The following is an 18,487-nucleotide window of genomic DNA, read 5'->3' as shown; positions in this document are numbered from 1 at the left end:
AGAAAAAACGGTAAATAACCACGAAGCAAATTTTGCAAATATTTTACTATTTTTGCTTGCTTTTTTAAATGCATAGCATAACATAATTACTGTAAAATGATGAATTTTATAAGCCAACAAATTATTTAGAAATAGTGGTGGATAAAAATCTACTAAATTGAATTTATTAAACCAAGAATCCCAATTGATAAACTACCACTTTAAAATATATATTTGCTGTCCGGAGCAAGTTGGCATCTCTGCTAAGTAAGGAAGCTTTAGGGTTTCATTGTTTAACACTTTATAAAATATTTTACAAAAAGCGTTATAGTTGGAAGCCCTGATTTTAAAGAACTATCAGCTATTTAATTTTTTTATTTTATTTTATAACCGTCGTTGAACAGCCGACCCAATTTAATGGGTTTACGGCTACTAATGTTCAACTCCGTAGTCTTGTAATTTTGAACCCAATCCAGAAGACAAGGGAACTTCTAGATCGAGTATTGAGAGAAATTTGCCTTCGTGGAGGACTTTTTGATGGAGCTGACCCGCATTTGTGTTACATAGATAGGAAGACCACGAGAACCTCACACGGTTAGCCTGACGGGGGCAAGGGGACTCTAACCCATGATCCATCTACCACTGAGGATATTTCACGTGCTCAGCCATTTAATTGGCTTAAAGAATAGTTCAAATTCAAACGGTTAATAAGTCATATATTTTAACAATTCGTTTTCACCTGGAAGAATTTCTCCACTGGTCAAGAAACTTATGTTTTGATAATTAAATTGATTTTGGCCAAAATGACATATAAATCAGCCTCTTTACATCTGACATTGCACATCCCAAACGCGGCCGGAAAATTGTTTTGAATAAAAATCCCTTCAATTTTAATTCTTTATGATATTAATACATTGATTTTGTTACCACTATGAAAAATATTTTCTGAAGACTTCGCAGTTGCTGAAAAGTATGTTTAGTGTGGTCAATAATACGATACACTTAATTTCTTACTAATTTTTTTCCAAAGACTCTAAAGCGAAAAGAATTTTATCAAATAAAATGAAACAATAGTAGCAGAGATGCCAACTGCTACGCTCCGGACGCGTATTGAAACCCTTTGCACTCCGATGTCTCCGCTGAGGCACCATCAACAGTCACCATTTTAAAAATAAGATGCTTTACATCTTAATAATTAGCAACCACAATATTATAAGAATTTTAAAATTGTATAATAATTGTATATATGTTGTGTAATTTTAATGCTGCAGTGCTGATACTAAATCAATCAATATTTCAAAGTATAACATCAGAGATAACAACTTGTTTCACTCTGCAAAACGATATTTTTAAGTGGTAGCAAAATTTAAGTTTTTTTTAGTTATTTTTCATTTTAAAGAATTTTTCCACCTCTACATATCGAAAGTTTAAAGTATCATATAAGATGCAACTTAATAGCAATTATCTCGCGGTGACATTTTTAAAGAGTAGACATATTTATCCTTATTCTACAAGTTTTCCTATTAAATTCGCTACCAATTTATTAAAGCTTTTGCAGAAACTGGATCCTTATAATAGTCTTTACGATAGCAAATTTTAACCTAGTCAAAATTTAAATATATTTTTGAGTAAGACAGTTTTACGGTAATTGTTTTACTACAACTTGAAAATCCGTTTTCGGAAACATTGAAAATTGGCAGGTATGCTAATATAATGAATATATCGCATAAAAATAAATCAAAACTTACCTCATTGGCTTCATCATTGCTTGACTCCCATCATAAAATGTAATGATTAATTTCAACTGAGTCCCACCAGCTCTCTCTTCTAAAAAAAAACAATAAATTTCATTCATACTGCGAATTAAATACTTTTGCTGATGAATAGTGTTTAGAAATACAATCTGTACAGTGTGCTAAAGAAAAAGATCACACAGATCAACATTTGATCTAATGATCTAGGATTCATTCTTAATGGTTCAAAGGGGTAACCTCAATTAAGCTGATTAATGAGTGCAGACGATATTTTATGACATTTTAAGTCAAAATCAGACACAAAAACTTACTTTCTTTGAATAAAAATACGGATTCGGATTTCTGACCCCTTGAATATAGGGAATAGTCGCAATATGGGAAATATTTCCCCATAGTTTGGACGGGAGAGTAATCGTAAGTTTGGACCCCTTAATGTAAATTTTACTGTTTACGTATTTCACCATATCTAGATAATTTCTGAAGCGAATTAAAAAAGATTAGCTCACAATTATTAATCGTTTATCCAAAGATGGTTCTATGAAAATAAATTAATTGCAGTAAATATTTATTATCTTCTATAATTTTATTAAATAATTGTCGAAAAAAGTTTAAATTATAAGGTTAACAATTTTTTAGGCCACTTAAATTATGTAATACAAAATTTGAGCGATATCGTTTAAATAGTTCCTGAGAAATCAAATTTTTAATTACACGACTTCTTTAAAATTCAATTTCTCAAGAACTATTTAACCGATTTCGCTCAAATTATGTTTTTTTTTTCCGCCATTGTAATTTTACACACTTTAAAATGATATGAAAAATTATATGTCTCACTGTTCAAAAAAATTTCTGCTATAATTAAATAAAACAATAATGAATATTTGCCGAAAAAGATGTTTGGAAAAACGAATTTTACACGTGAGTGCAAAAAATTTTCCAAAGTTATCCGGATATGGCGACATGCGCAGAAAGTCAAATTAACGCAAATTAACATCAAGGGGTTCAGACTTTGGATCGCTCTCCTGATTAAACTATGAGGAACATATTTCCTAGATAGCGGCTTAATACTTTGGAGGTCAGAAATCCGAATTTGTTGAAAAAAAAGGAATGTTTATTCAGCGAACGAACGTTTTTGCGTCTGATTTCGTTACTAAAAATACCAGTTTCACTAATTAATTTGCACATTCGAGTTCACTCCCTCGAATCCTTAAGGTTGATCCAAAGATCCGATCATTAGATCAAAAAATATTCCTTTTTTTTGCGCGTGTACTGTACTAATCTTTTAATACCCAGCATTAATAAAAATTTGTAAGATAATAGAAAATAGCTAAACTTCTATAATTGGCGCGACAATGTAAAAAGAGGGAAAAAACGCATCGGTTATCTTACCAACATGAACGATTTGATTTTTTGACATTTCTACTAGTAAGTTTTGCACCAATGTATCGTCTTCTGTGTACAAGTCCTGGTCACTAATATCCAAGTGAAACATTTCCATGAGGGTCAAGTTTTTTCTGAACACAAAAACAAATAATATTATGATAAAATCCTAATAAATATTTTATAAACGGATATTGTATCATCAGTAAAGTGTTTTTCTTAAGTTATAAATTTAAAAAGGTACTTATACCTATGCACACAAAAAAAAATCCTACGAGGCTAAATAACTGTATTATGTGTAGAATAAATAAAAAACATACAGTGCCAAAATAGTCGAGTTAATATTGCACCCTAAAAACTGAGGATTTTATTCATTTATTTGATAATATGGTATTTTCCTGGGCTTAAAAAATCTCAAAATTATTACAAAATACAGGAAATAATGAAACTTCAGCATGTCCAAATATTTTTTTATTTTTCGAATGAAAACATATGAATGCGCCTAAATGATTGTAACTTTTCATTTAAAGAACAGAGATGCCAACTGCCCCGTACGCACCAAAATAATTTAAAAAACGGTAAATAACTATAAACTAAAATATGAAGATATTTGGCTAATTTTGTTTACATTTTAAATGAGTGGCGAATTATATAAGCCTTCGAATTATTTAGAAATAGTGGTGAATAAAAATCTAATTAATCAAATTTTTAAACCAAGAATTACACATTAAAAAACTACCAGTCAAAAATATTTATCCGCTACGGACAGCGAATAAATATTTTCAAGTGGTAGTTTATTAATTGTGATTCTTGGTTTAATAAATTCAATTTAGTAGATTTTTATCCACCACTATTTCTAAACAATTCGTAGACTTACATAATAGATCACTTTTTCCAGATATGTCATGCGAAACTTTTTAAAAAAACAAAAAATTCTGTCTAGTATTTGCAAATTTAGTTTGTAGTTATTTACCGTGTTAATGAGTAAATGGGATAAATTTCCTTTTTTAAAGTAAGAATAAGCGTAAAACAATAACCTAACTATATTTAATAAATTATCATAGTTGCTAACTTGTACGGTAGTTGAGAAAGATTTTAGATAGTGGTAGAATTACAATACTTAACCCTTTGACGGTTATGAACGAGTTCAGCTCGCAATCGAATCGTGCCTCACAATGCGCGCAAACGAGTTCCGCTCGGGAGCAAGATTTTGACCGTAATGGTTAGTAACGAGCACTACTCGCGTAATGAAATTTTTCCCCAATGCGTGCTGACGAGCTGAGCTCGTTCGCCATTATTATTCTGCATTGACTATGTTAAAAACGAAAAGTACGTAAAAACTGTTATTTATGTACTACGAATACTTTAAGAAATTTTTAAAACGCGTGAGGCGAGCTATCTACCGCATCCAGAGATGCCAACTTGCCCCGCTTTATAAAATAGTATTTCCTAGTGATAGCGAAAGTCATGTTACTTTCAGTTTAGTATTTTTCCTTTTAAGTAATTTTTTCACCACTAAATATCAAAAACTATGATAACATATAAAATGCAACGTTAAAGCAACATTTTCTACCGGTTACTCTATTAAAAAGTAGGCGTAACTGTCCTTCTCCAACGAAATTTACTACATAATTTGCTACCACTTTATTATAACAATTCCAGAAGACTGAGCAGTTGGCATCGCCAGAGAAGGGTGACATTTTCGGAAGAACGGAGGTGGAAAACAGATACCACTTTCGACTAACTGTTTGCACGTAATACTGCGCGAATTAATGAAACGAAAACTGCTCATTTCCCTGACCGTCAAAGGGTTAATGTAGTAAAATTTTTCTAAAAATTAAGCTGTTTAACAAACATAGGCTTATCTATACAGATTTGAAATATTGATTTATCGTGGTAAGTAAAACAATTTAATTTTTAAAATTCAGATTTGTACGTTAAAATGTAAATATTACTTCCACTACGAAAATAATTTCTCAATGGCCGTACAAGTTGGCATCTATAAATTACTACTTACAATAAAATCTAAAGGGTAACGGTATATTACGGCATCTATGCAGAGATGACAACTTGCTCCGCTTATAAAAACTTTTAAAAAAAATCGAGTGTAACGAGATGTAAGTAATTTTTAGTTTAGTAATTTTCATTTTAAGTCATTTTTACCAAAGGGAAAAAAACTTCTTTAAAAATTGTTAAATTTGGCGGACATGGTATTTGACATAAAAGAAAATGAATTTCAAAATTTGCTTTTTGAACTCACCCAACATCTATGTTATGGATATCCTTCATGGTGATGCGTTTGCGTTGATACTGATGACGGCCAGATCTTGTCTGGGCACCCATTTCATTCTGGAGTATCTCAACCAAGTCATTAAATGTGTCTCGATCATCATCAGGACTACGAGTGATGTTTATATTGATGCACTCTCTGATGAATCGCGATTTCAAACCCTTCTTTGAGAAAGGTTGTTTTGGTGTTGAGTAATTGGGAGTAACAGACGGCCTTTGAATAGAAAAAAAAAAATATATATTTAAGGGTGATTCTTCAAAATGTATCCATGTTTAAGAGTATGAGACACGATTTAAGAAACACTTTTTTTTTTTAATTGTTTATATAAATACAATTAATCTAGACTATAATATAACTTACGCGTTAGCAAGAAACTATATATATATATATTATATATATATATATATATATATATATATATATATATATATATATATATATATATATATATATATATATATATATATATATATATATTGTATATATATATATATATATATATATATATATATATATATATATATATATATATATATATATATATATATATATATATATATATATATATATATATATATATATATATATACGATGAAGAAAGGAATTTTTATGTTAATTAACGTAAGGAAAAAAATCTATTTTAAGCTTATTTTAACACTTTGTACTCGGAGGTTCCTCTTTGCACCATTAATTATCTACCACTCTTTCGGTTAAAATTTTTACAGTTTAATGTTTAGTAACCACTACTTCAGTTAATGCATCAACCTTTCTGAAAATAACGTTTACTCATGCTGATACAATTCTGAACAACTCCAAAATCAAACAAACACAGTTTAGAGCAAGCTGCTCTATTTATTTTTGATTCCTTTCAAGCAAAGAACTTGAAACATTCATAAAAGCAACTCCATTGCCTGCTTACCTCATTGCTCAACCAAAACTGTTCTAAAATTCCAGATGAATGGGATAGGGGCCGCTTAGCGGCCCAGGTGCCCAATAGAATCAAAACACTAGGACTAGGACTTCAGTTAATGCAAAGCCTCCACACGTTTTTTTGTAGGTAGTTCTATCAGACCACTATGAAGGTAAACCAATTAGTGAAAGAACTATTTAATATAAAATCTATTAAAAATTAGAAAGTGGTAGCAAATATATGTCTAAAAATTTGTTTCATTTATGATTATAATTGGTTTGTTTATTTGCTTGTCAACCACTACAGATTCAATTCTCAAATATATATGATAAATTTCTTTCAAGAACTTTTAAAATAGAATTTGGGTTCATGCGCACAAGTGGTTCGCTTTTTAAATAATCTGCGCAGACTACTTATAAGAAACCGCGTGGAGACTTTCTGATGTAGGAGGTGATGGTTCACCACATTGGGCGGTGAACGCTCTATCCCCTGAGCCATCTTGGCTCGCTACTATATCTTGTATAATTTCGTTCGAATTGGATAACATTATTCTAATGGATAACTGTATCCTTCTCAAGTTTCGAAAGAAATTGCTGAGTTGAGAACCAATGTGTACACCGTGTTTAATTAGCATCCACGTGACGACCTGAGTGTCGTATTTAGTCACCACCTCCTATATCAGAAAGCTTCCACGCAGATTATTTCAAAACTGAACCACTTGTGCGCATGAACCCAAATTCTATTTAAAAAGTACTTGAGAGAAATTTATCATATATATTTGAGAATAGAATCTGTAGTGGTTTTCAAGTAAATAAAACGAGCCAATCATATTCATAAATTAAACAAATTTTAAAACATAGATTTCATATTAAATGGTTCTTTCACTATGTAACTTACTTTCGAAGTGGTCTGATTGGACTACCTTCAAAGAACCGTGTGGAGGCATTAATTAATCTATATCTATGCGGTGCCTAATGTTTACGAGCGCCGTTTTAGCTATTGTCAGTGGTTTACTGTTTGATAACCGACTCAATCTTCTTCAGACTGCCCTAGTCTAATATTCCATTGACCTATATTAGAATAATACCTCTAAAATCATATTTTGAATAGGCTTAATAGTTTGTTTGTAAAACATACATGAGGTTCTCACAAGAATGTCATCAAGACCTGAAAATAACCACTCACCTCGTAGTGGGCCAAAAAAAAAAAAAAAAAATGGCAACTCTAAATAACCAGTAACTTTTTTTCTATGATAAAAGTACGCCAATACAGAAAGAATACATTTTCATTAAAATGTCCAATTTTGAATGGGGACCATTCACAATTTTGAACTTTACGAATTCATCAATTTGTGAAGGAGAGATTTAATAGTGGACTAGGAAATAGAGTTCTTTAACAATTTACGTATTTCAAAATTGTATTACATAATTAAAATGTCCAATTATTTCCCCAAATTTTTTTAATAAAGTTCTTTAAAGTCTGTACGTTTAACTAGATTATGTCATATATATATATATATATATATATATATATATATAGTTTAATTAACTTTTTATAACCGTAAATCATTTCTAATAATATTTTTTCTTGAAGTATAAACTAATTCAAGTGTGCAAAAATGGCTATTTAATGAAAAGGACCTATCTATATCGGTCACCGACTCATCAGGTTCGAGGAAAAATTGGCTACTAAGATGTTAGAGTCTACTACTGGCCTCTAACTGAAATTTTTAAATTTTCAGGTCAAATTCAGGCAACCGGATGGTAAGCCTCCACACGATTTCGCCTAGATAGAAGGGTAAGATACGATATACAACAAATTAATGGAACAAACGAGTCATTAAACACAAAATTTAGTAAATTTAAAAAAGTGGTAGTAAATACATTATTAAATTTTTTGATATTTATGAATATGATTGGTTTTTCTTATTTACTTGTCGCACACGCACAACCACAGCAAATTCAATTATTAAAATATAAATGAATTTTTTCCAATTACGATTAAAAAAGAATTTGGGTTCGTGCGCGCAACTGGTTCCCTTTTTAACAGTCTGCACCGACTACTTCGAAAAAAACCGTGTGAGGCTTTCAGATGTAAGGATGTAGATGGGCTAACATTAAAAAACAGAACTTACCTTAGAAAATTTCGATTTTTAAGTAGGTCTTCGTATTCTTTTTCTGAAAGATACACTTCGGCCGCTTGGTTGCTATCTGGATAAGTCACATTAGCTTCTCCATGACGTTTTCTAAGTTTTTTCCTCAGACGAATCTTAATATTCTTTTCTTTTTTCGGTGTTTCGATCCTTTCTATTTCTTCATTCACTGTTTTTTGCAGAGATCTTTGGCTCATACTGGGTATGAAATTGTGCACATATTTAACGTAGTTTTGCATTTGCGTAGAATCATTGTAATAGTATGTAGTTATAGTTATTACCATTGCTGTTGTTATCAAAGCAGCTCCAGCTACACCGATGAATAAACGTTGCTTTAGTTTCATAACTTGAAATTTTTAAAAAAAAATTATTCTAAATGAATTTTTTTTTTAAATTATCCTAAAACTATAACAAAAAAGAAACAAACTCTAATTTTAATTTATTCTTACTTTTATATATTACATTAAATGATTTTATAATGGAAATTATTGGAATATTTGTTTATTTATGAATATTTTGTTTACATATTTATGTAAAAAAAGTAAATAAAAAAATGCTAGTGTTGTCTGATATTTAAAAATTTTAAATGATCCTCTTATATTTTAATTTATAATATCTTATAATTTGAATAATATTGTTAAAATTATTTAAAATTTAAGTGGGATAAAAAAAATTATTCCTTGCTGTAAAGTTCATTTCTTTTAAGAATTAAGTAGAATAAAAGTTGTGTAATTACGCATCTTGTCGTAATAATATTTTTCAGCTTCAAAAATCTTTAAATTTTAACTTCTTTTCAGTTCTTCTACAATTTTTTCTTTCATATGTATGTAGCACTCGAGCTTAATTTCGATAAATTATAATGTTGATTTTCTATTTATTCTTCCATAACCATCGAAACCTATGAACATAAAAATAAAACCGATAATTAATATATATCCAAATATATTTCTTGTTATGATTACTTTTCACTATGTGTAACAAATGCCGATATATGCCGGAACAAGTTAGAAATAGTGATAATAATAATAATAATAATAATAACACATACAGACTCATGTATGTTTATTGAGAAAAATGTCCGAATATAATTTTTTCGAGCCCAGACTCGTAGATAATGACATTCAACGTGCTCTGATTCTGAATGTTAAACAACATTGTTATTATGATTTTTTTTCACTAAACGTAATAAATATAGAGATGCCAACTTGCTCCAGACAGAAAATATATATTTTAAAGTGGTAGTTTATCAATAGTGATTCTTGGTATAATAAATTCAATTTAGCAAATTTTTATCCAACACTATTTCTAATTAATTCGTAGGCTTACATAATTCACCACTTTAGAGTACCTATGTCATCAAAATTGGAAAAATTCTGCCATGCGAAAACGCTGCCGATAACTGATGCTGATCATGCTCTACTGACGGTCTCTTCTCCCTTGCGATGCCGGTTATGCTGAATTGATGCTGATTATCCTGAACGTTACGAGGTGAGTGATACAGATTTTGATCTCGTCAGGTTCCTGAGTCGGGAGAGACAATACTGACAACTGGCCATTTTAATGTCTGGATTTTGAGCCCGCCATTTTGTTTTTTCAAGTCATGCCGTATCATAAAACAGCTCGTGGTGGAAAGGTCTCACTCTCCATTCGTAATTCACCGTCGCATTGCAAAGAATCCACGTCATTAGAAGAAATCATTGCTACCTGTGGGATTTCAAAAAGATATATTCCACCAGTTGAACATGAACATATTGACGATATTGTAGAGTTTTACACTCAGTTTGATACAGAGGAGCTGATTGGTTTAGATAAATTACTTAGCAAACTGCTCATTCAAATAAGATCAAGTTACTCTGGAGACTATGAATACTCCTACTTCCTAAAACTGACAAATGCAGCTTATCACGTCAGGTGGAAGAGGAAAAACTTTCAAGCGGAAGAAAACAAGGAGATGAATAAAAACTCCATTCAACTCGAATCAATAATGACTGAAATTAATCCAAGCACTGAAGACATAACCATGGAAAATAAAGATGAAAACCTGAATACAACACCGAATACAGAAACAGACACGGACATCAATATTAACAATAGCACAGAACCACCTGCAAAGAAAAGAAAAAAGAAGAAGAAAAAGCAAAATGCAATCAAAACAATTGAAGATAATTCTACACTCATATCTGCAAACAGCTGTCCTTCTTCTAGCCAACATAATTCAACAGATGACGTCACTATCTTGCCGACAACAAAACCTAAGGAGGATACCGACAAAGTACGGGATCCGCCCAGCAAACCTGAAATAACACTGCAAGCCAGATATATTAAGGTTTTGGTCCGGGGCCTGCCTGTGGACTTTGATACAGATGCCATCAATACAGAATTACAGAAAAACAGTATTGAAACCTTTAAAATTGTGCAGTTTAAGAAAAGAATGGGAGAGGCCTGTCGGCTCCTTCCACTTTTTCTCATAATCCTAACATCAACGGCGAATCACCAAAGAATATTCGAAGTCAACAACATACAGCAGATCCCGATCAAAATCGAACGATTTCGAGGAGGTCGAGGACCTATACAATGTTACAACTGCCAAAATTATGGACATACACAAAGCCACTGCAATGCACCTGCAAGGTGTGTAAAATGTGCTGAAAACCACAGGTCACAAGAATGCAACAAAGACAGAACTACACCTCCAAAATGCTGTAATTGTTACAAAAGCCACACAGCCAACTATACTGGGTGCGAGACCCGTCCCAGCAGAAGGAGCCCTCGAACAACATCATATTCGACGCCTAAACTTGCTCATCGATTAGTGTCATTAATCAAAGAATTACAGGAATTGCTCAAAAATGAAGAAGTACTCCGTCTTCTGCGGGGGATCATCGGGGAAACATCTCAATCCCAGTGAGTTCTACTTTTATTTTCAAGACTCTCAAGTTAAATTCACTGAACTTTTCACATCAGACTTTTACTTAAGTTAAATTAAATTACATTAAGAATTATTTTCTGATAATATAACCAATTTATGCATACATATATATCAACTTTGCATGTTAAATTCTTTTGAAAATTCTATTGTATTTAATGAGCAATAGTTCTCTGATAAAATATATTCACTGCATTTTCTCCAAATATGTTATTTCATCATGTATCAAGGTATGATTTATCTATATTCATCAATTATGCCTTTCATTTTTCAAAAATCAATTACTGTACATATCAAATCATGTTTTATCTTTATTTTTAATTTAAGTCTACAATCAATATTTCTAGTGTTAAGTCAATTTGTCATATTAAATTTCATTGTTTTATTATTTCACAAGCAAACGGCTTAATTTTTTTTAATGGTTACCACAATGTATTCGAATGAACTTCAATGTATGTCACAATTAAATATGTGCTAGTTAAAATATAGAAATTTAATTAGTGAAATATGTATCAATTTATGTTATTATTTATTTATGTCAACTTATGTATATATATGTCAAATTATGTTTATATTTATATATATCAACTTAGATTCGATGAATCAGATATTCAAATGTTATATTTACTCAAGCAAAGTGCTTGTTTTTCTATTAGCTACCACATCGACTGCTAAATTCAAAATGTTATTACTATAAATTTTCTGTAAATTTCTAGATGTATGGGATAGGGGCCGCTAAGTGGCCCAGGTGCCCAATTTTTGTAAATAAAGTAAGTAAGTAAGTACCTATGTCATGCTACACCTTTTAAAAAGCAGGCAAACATAGTCAAATACATATATGGCAGTACTTTTACTTTCGTTACTTGTACCGCCGGTACAAGTAAAAAGTACATACTTTTACTTGTACTTCGTTACTTTTTAAATTTAGTACTTTTACTTGTACTTTCGTTACTTTTTTGGGGAAAAAGTACAAGTATTTGTAACGGAAATGTCGAATGAAATCGTTACTTTTTTCTAAAACTCGGTAAGCTTTCTAAAAAAAAAATAAAAAAAAGTGCTGTCAAAATGCAATTATTTTGCAAAATGAATAAAAATATTAATTAAGAAGTTATTTTCATTCATTTTCGAGTTTTATGCATTTGTTTAATACATTTTAAATAAAAATTGTTGGATTTTGTTATTACGTTTTTCAATTTTCTTTTTGATCTCACTAATAATACATTTTTGTCTTAATACATTTTTTACTAAATACATTTTTACCTCGTACATTTTTTCCTAAAATTATGTTTATGCCCGACCTTGTCAAACAACGCCCAGTCAAATCTCTAAGAACTTCGGAACTATTTGTGCGACTGAAAACTATTTTACTATTTTAACTCTTGAAAACTCGAAGGTATTAATTTAGCCGCTGATACTAAAGCCGCTGATTCTGTTTCAATTCGTTTACAAATTTTAATCATTCCGTTTGGCAGAAATGTTCGGAAAATGATTTTCTCGCATGACTTCAGCATTAGCCATTGTTACAAATAAAACTGTAGACTGTTCTGTTTCAACTTATACTGCACATTCAATAATTTTTTACCAGCTCAAAGATCACAAAGCTATCTGAAACCCCATGTTTGCTTTGTTTATTTTTGTGCTTTTAAAACGCGTTTCTATAGAGTAAAACAATTTTAAATCAATGGTAATTTAAATAAATAAAAATAATAAACTAAAAATTAAAATCAATAGGTAAAATTTCTTTTTAGTGCAAATCCATAACAAGTTTAATATTAAAATTATATTTGATTTTAAAATTATATTATACGATTATATCACAAAATTATATTATAACATTCCTCCGAATTTGAAAGTAAATTAATGTCCATAACTTTCAAAATTAAAAATAATTAAATAAATAAAACCAATTTTGCAAAAACATTGAAGAACATAAGAATATTATTCAATAAAATTTTAGGTTACTTTGAATTTTCGATTTCCTAGAAATGTACTTTTAAATCGTTACTTTTTTTGTTTAGTACTTGTACTTTTACTTGTACTTTTTACTCGTTACTTCTTAAAATAAGAACTTTTTACTTTTTACTCGTTACTTTTTTAAAAAATACTTGTACTTTTACTCGTTACTTTTTAAAAGTAACGTTGCCATATATGGTCAAATACAGTGAAACCTGCCAAGTTGACCACCCTTGTAAGTTGGGCACCTGCATAAGTTGACTTCAATTATCAGGAACGGAATTTTTCCTACACAATATAAAGAAGCAAAACCTTTGTAACTTGACCACCTGTCTATCTTGTATGTTGACCACTGAAATAAGTCAATTTTGTCTAGGAGTATTATGGAATTCTATTATAAAACCCTCATAAGTTGACCAGAAAAAAAAATTTCAGAAAATTTTCTGTCATTTTGGGCAATGTGTGTTTAAATTTCTCTTGTTTGGTGAAATAGTGTAAAAAGCTAATCTAAACCCTTTTGTGAGTTGACCATCAGGGGAAACTGTAAGGGGTCAGCTTTTGATCATTTCTTTCATCCGTTCATTGAAAACAGGTATGTTAGTTGAAAAGTTGCTCTTCCAGTCACAATAGTGAGCATTTGAATAAATGAATGCTCTGAAATATGCTTTGATCCTTTATTTATGGTCTTTGATCTTTAAGTGTAGTAAATAAATTTTAAAGTGTTCAAATAATTTTATTTTGTTAAAGTTTTCAAATTGCACGTTCTCGTGTTCTGATATTTTACGAAATTATATTTATTAAACACTTCACATGCATAACTAACGAAATAATTTTTTTTTTAAAAATTAGTTAAATATTAGAATTATATGTATCAAATTGAAGTTCATTCAGGTTTAAACGCATTTCTTAAGATATTCATTTGCATATTTTCTGAATAAATTTTTTAAGTCAAGTAAAAAAAAAAATTACATTTATAGCAGCGAAAAAGTAAACAATGACCCACCCCCTCTATAAGTTGGCCACTTGTCTAAGTTGACCACTAAAACAATGCACCACAAGTGGTCAACTTACACAAGTTTTACTGTATTTGCAAAATTTACTTTGTAGTTATTTACCGTTTTTTTTAAATTGTTGTGACGTGTCCGAAGCAGTTGGCATCTCTGTATATACCGATACCTGCAACAGTAAGTAAGAAGACGTGAAAATAATAATAATAATAACATATATATCCTTATTGAATAAAGAATGTTAACACTTGTACGTTTTAGCGAGGAATATGTCAAAATATAATTTTTTCGAGCTCAAACTCGTAGATAATGACATTCAGCGTGCTCTGATTCTGAATGTTAAACAACATTTTTATTATGATTTTTTTCCTTAAACGTAATAAATAGCGATATTTGCAAGAGCAAGTAAGAAGTCGTGAAAATAATAATAATAATAACATATATATCCTTATTGAATAAAGAATGTTGACATTTGTATGTTTTGCGAGGAATATGCCAGAATATAATTTTTTCGAGCCCAGACTCGTAGATAATGACATTCAGCGTGCTCTGATTCTGAATGTTAAACAACACCAACGTGTTAACCCTTAACACTTCGAGTACTTTTAAAAGCTGGTTGATTTGATATCGGCACTATAGCATTTAAAATACACAATTGGCATACAATTTTAACATTTTTAAAAACTAATGTGGTTACTAATTATTATGATACAAAATTTCTTAATTTTAAAGTGGTGAATGTTGATAATACCTCCGTGGGGACATTGGAGTGCAAAAGTTTGATACCGACATTTGCCAGAGCAAGCTAGAAGCGTGAAAATAATTATAGTAATAATAATATCATATTATCCTTATTAAATAAAGAGGGTTGATGTTTGTATGCTTAGCGAGAAATATGTCCAAATATGTTATGCGAGAAATATGTCCAACTTTTTTCGCTCTTACACTCGTATATAATGACGTAGATTTAGCATGCTCTGATTCTGAACATTAAATTTTAAAAAAATCGTGATCATTTTTTACTTCACGTGATATATAAAAACAAGGTTGATCCTTTGACTTAGAATTTTCATTTAATTTAGATCAAAATAAGAAATAATATTTTATTTCGCTTTTCAATAATGATTATGAAATACAGCATGAAATATCGATGTTTTTTTCTGCTTTAAAAGGTAAAATCTTCCTAACATGCCTCACTTCCAGACAATTTTTTCAAATTTTTTCAAAACACTTATTTGCTAATTTTTAGAAATGAAAAACAGTTATTCATCATTGAAATTTCCTTAATTTACAAAATCAATTATTTATAAAGTTTCAAATATGATTGAAAAAAAAAAACAATTTTCGAATTTTCTGGATTTTATATTTCAGTGCAAATATAATTCCGATAATCTAACAGTTCCGATAATCTAATATTAAATAATACCTAAATATATTTCTACTTGCAGTTAGAGAGTCAGAAAAATATATATATATGAAGGACACCGGTATCCCATCAGCGTCAAAAGGTTAATAAAAAGAAATTTCTATTTTCCAACTACAATATTGACTTAACCGTTTAAATTTTTTAAGGATTGTAAGGACCCTGCAAATGGTTAAAAAAATTTCAATTATTATTAAGATAAATTTACTACCGTTATTATGAGTTTGCTATTGCTGCTATTGTATAAGTACTTATAAGTACCTCATATCACATACAAAACGTACATATTTAGTTTTACGTTAATGAGCAAATATGAAAAATATCAACTACGATTGCTCTTAAAAAAAAAAGGGATAAAATAATTCATTTCATTATTAACATAAATTTACAACCATTATAAAAAAATTGCAATTTATACTATTATTATTACTAATCACGAACCTCACGTCACATAAATATGTCATGTCACTTATAAAAGGTACACATTTAGTGCAATTTACTTTAATAATTACGTATATAAATTTGTTAGTAAGATAGTTCTTAAATAAGATGGTAAAAAAATTCCTGCGATTATAAACATAAATTTACTACCATTTACATAAATTTACATTTTTACCATTTACATAACATAAATAAATACTACTATTATTATAACTCATAAATATGTCACATGAAAAGGGTATACTTTTAGTTCAGTCTTCTTTAATAAACAAATCTATAAATTGGCAACTGAGATTGTTCTTAAATAAGAGGATTGAAAAATTTCCTATCATTATTAATATAGATTTACTTCCATTATTACAAATTTATAAATACTACTATTATTATAGCTGGTAGGTTCGTCATGTCACATAAAAAAATTTTCCCTTTTATTTCAATATACTCTAATCAAATAAAATCGGCAATTCAGATATTGTTTTAAAATATAACTAATGAAGCACTAATAATCACATAACTTACTTTATATTGATGGAATAAAACGCAACATATGAACACCTTTTGACTTGTATTAGGAAATACAAAATCGCGAAAAATATGAATTATTTTCTCTGGTATCATGAAAAAAGAAGTTATTGGAGTAAATGCCGAATAAATATTATTGTCTGCTTCTTTTTCGAGTTTAGTTTCATCAAAGTATTACGAGTTACTAAATTTTCCTCGTTTTTTTCTTCTTGTTTTTTCAATCTTTCTGCGTGCCCAAGTGCTCTTTTTTTATTTGTACTCATAACATTGATGACCCAGTCACGAATTTATATGCAAATAGAGTGTTGCACGGAGGATTACGCATGCCTGAACAAACTTCCAACTTGTCTAGAAAATCAGGTGCAAAGAAATATGTGAAAATATTTCAATAATGCTTCGGTAATAATATCAAAGTACCGTTAATAAGTAATAAAAGTACAGTTTTCTTAAATGGAACGATTGCTTTAGTTTTTTAAAATGAAATTAATTAAAACTTCTAAATAATTTTGAATAGAACGAAATTTGATTGTCATCCCAATTTTCAAACGATTTACTTAAATGCGAAAACTTTCGTTAAATCTTTAAAAAAAAAAAAAAAAAAAAACATTTATTATTATTATTATTTGTTTTAAAAAAACATGTATTCTGTTTTGAAATCACGGTTTTGATATAATCTTTAACCAAAGCTATGATGAATAACAAAAGGAACATCTGTTTATTCGAGCATTAAAGCTGTAGCTGCCAACCCGGAACTCCCAGCTTCCCTAAATATTTAAGCCTGATAACAATTTAAGTAAAATTTTGTTTAAATCTGCTCGCACTCAAAAGGGCTGTTACTTTTCCTTTTAAGACTATAAATGGGTAGCAAATATATTTTATTTTAATAATTGTTTCAGGAAAAAAAAATACTCATTTAAACTACCACTACGTAAGAGAAACATTTTAATTGCAACTTTTTAATATATTAATATATTATTTTTTGAACTGCAACGATCTTATAAGACTTCTTTTTCCGAAAAAAAATGAAAACATTTTAGCTGTCTAACTTATTTGACTAAATTATCTATCAACACTGACTTATATTAACGCATCGAATATGCTCCATATATATATATGTAAGTTATGTAGTGTTGGAAGTCATTATTCTTAATTTTATTAATTAAATTACGGTTGACAGCGCGGTCTCACGACTTAAAAAAATAAACGAGTGGTTGCTAAGATTTTTCAAGTCTACTGAAAAAAACTTAAAATTAGCTTTCATTTGAAAATTACGAAATTATTCCGACAGTATATTTTTCACCCATATATACTTTCTTTAAACTGAACATTTATTGGAAGCTTAGAATATCTAGATTTATCTAATTTTTGCTACCGCTTTAAAATAATCTAGAGACTGGGAACCCTGCACCAATTTAACTAATCAAATATACATTACACATAATTTAGTTGGTATATATATATATATATATATATATATATATATATAGTGTCCAACGTTTCAAAAAAGGGCTTTCTTAGCTGTAGGATAAAGCCTATTAAATTAAGAATGCATGTTGGTAATTTGTTAAAATTTAAGCAACACTTTAAAAACACTTTCAGAACTTTTTTACTTTACTTTACTTTTATTTACAAAAATTGGGCACCTGGGCCTCTTAGCGGCCCCTATCCCATACATCTAGAAACTTACAGAAAATTTATAGTAATAACATTTTGAATTTAGCAGTCGATGTGGTAGCTAATAGAAAAACAA

The 18,487-nt window shown here is 29.6% G+C and overlaps 1 protein-coding gene across 2 annotated transcripts in view; it reads right to left on the bottom strand.

Moving 5' to 3' along the window:
* The window catches only part of LOC107453315 (extracellular serine/threonine protein CG31145), a 40,340-nt gene that overhangs the window by 12,528 nt on the left and 9,325 nt on the right, over nt 1-18,487 (bottom strand). For both annotated transcript variants that reach the window (XR_015432997.1, XM_087160879.1), the window contains exons 2-5: nt 8,448-9,363; nt 5,374-5,616; nt 3,123-3,247; nt 1,728-1,806 (exon numbers count right to left, since the gene is read on the bottom strand). Coding sequence is in view for 1 of the 2 variants with exons in the window: in XM_087160879.1 (XP_087017005.1) it covers nt 1,728-1,806; nt 3,123-3,247; nt 5,374-5,616; nt 8,448-8,809 (809 nt within the window). In the remaining variant the exon portion in view is untranslated. The remainder of the gene's footprint in view (nt 1-1,727; nt 1,807-3,122; nt 3,248-5,373; nt 5,617-8,447; nt 9,364-18,487) is intronic.

The sequence above is a fragment of the Parasteatoda tepidariorum genome, chromosome 4, assembly GCF_982258835.1.
Source record: "Parasteatoda tepidariorum strain Cologne lab strain chromosome 4, Ptep-v5.0, whole genome shotgun sequence".
Taxonomy (NCBI): Eukaryota; Metazoa; Arthropoda; class Arachnida; order Araneae; family Theridiidae; genus Parasteatoda; species Parasteatoda tepidariorum.
This window is presented reverse-complemented; position numbering and strand designations above follow the sequence as displayed.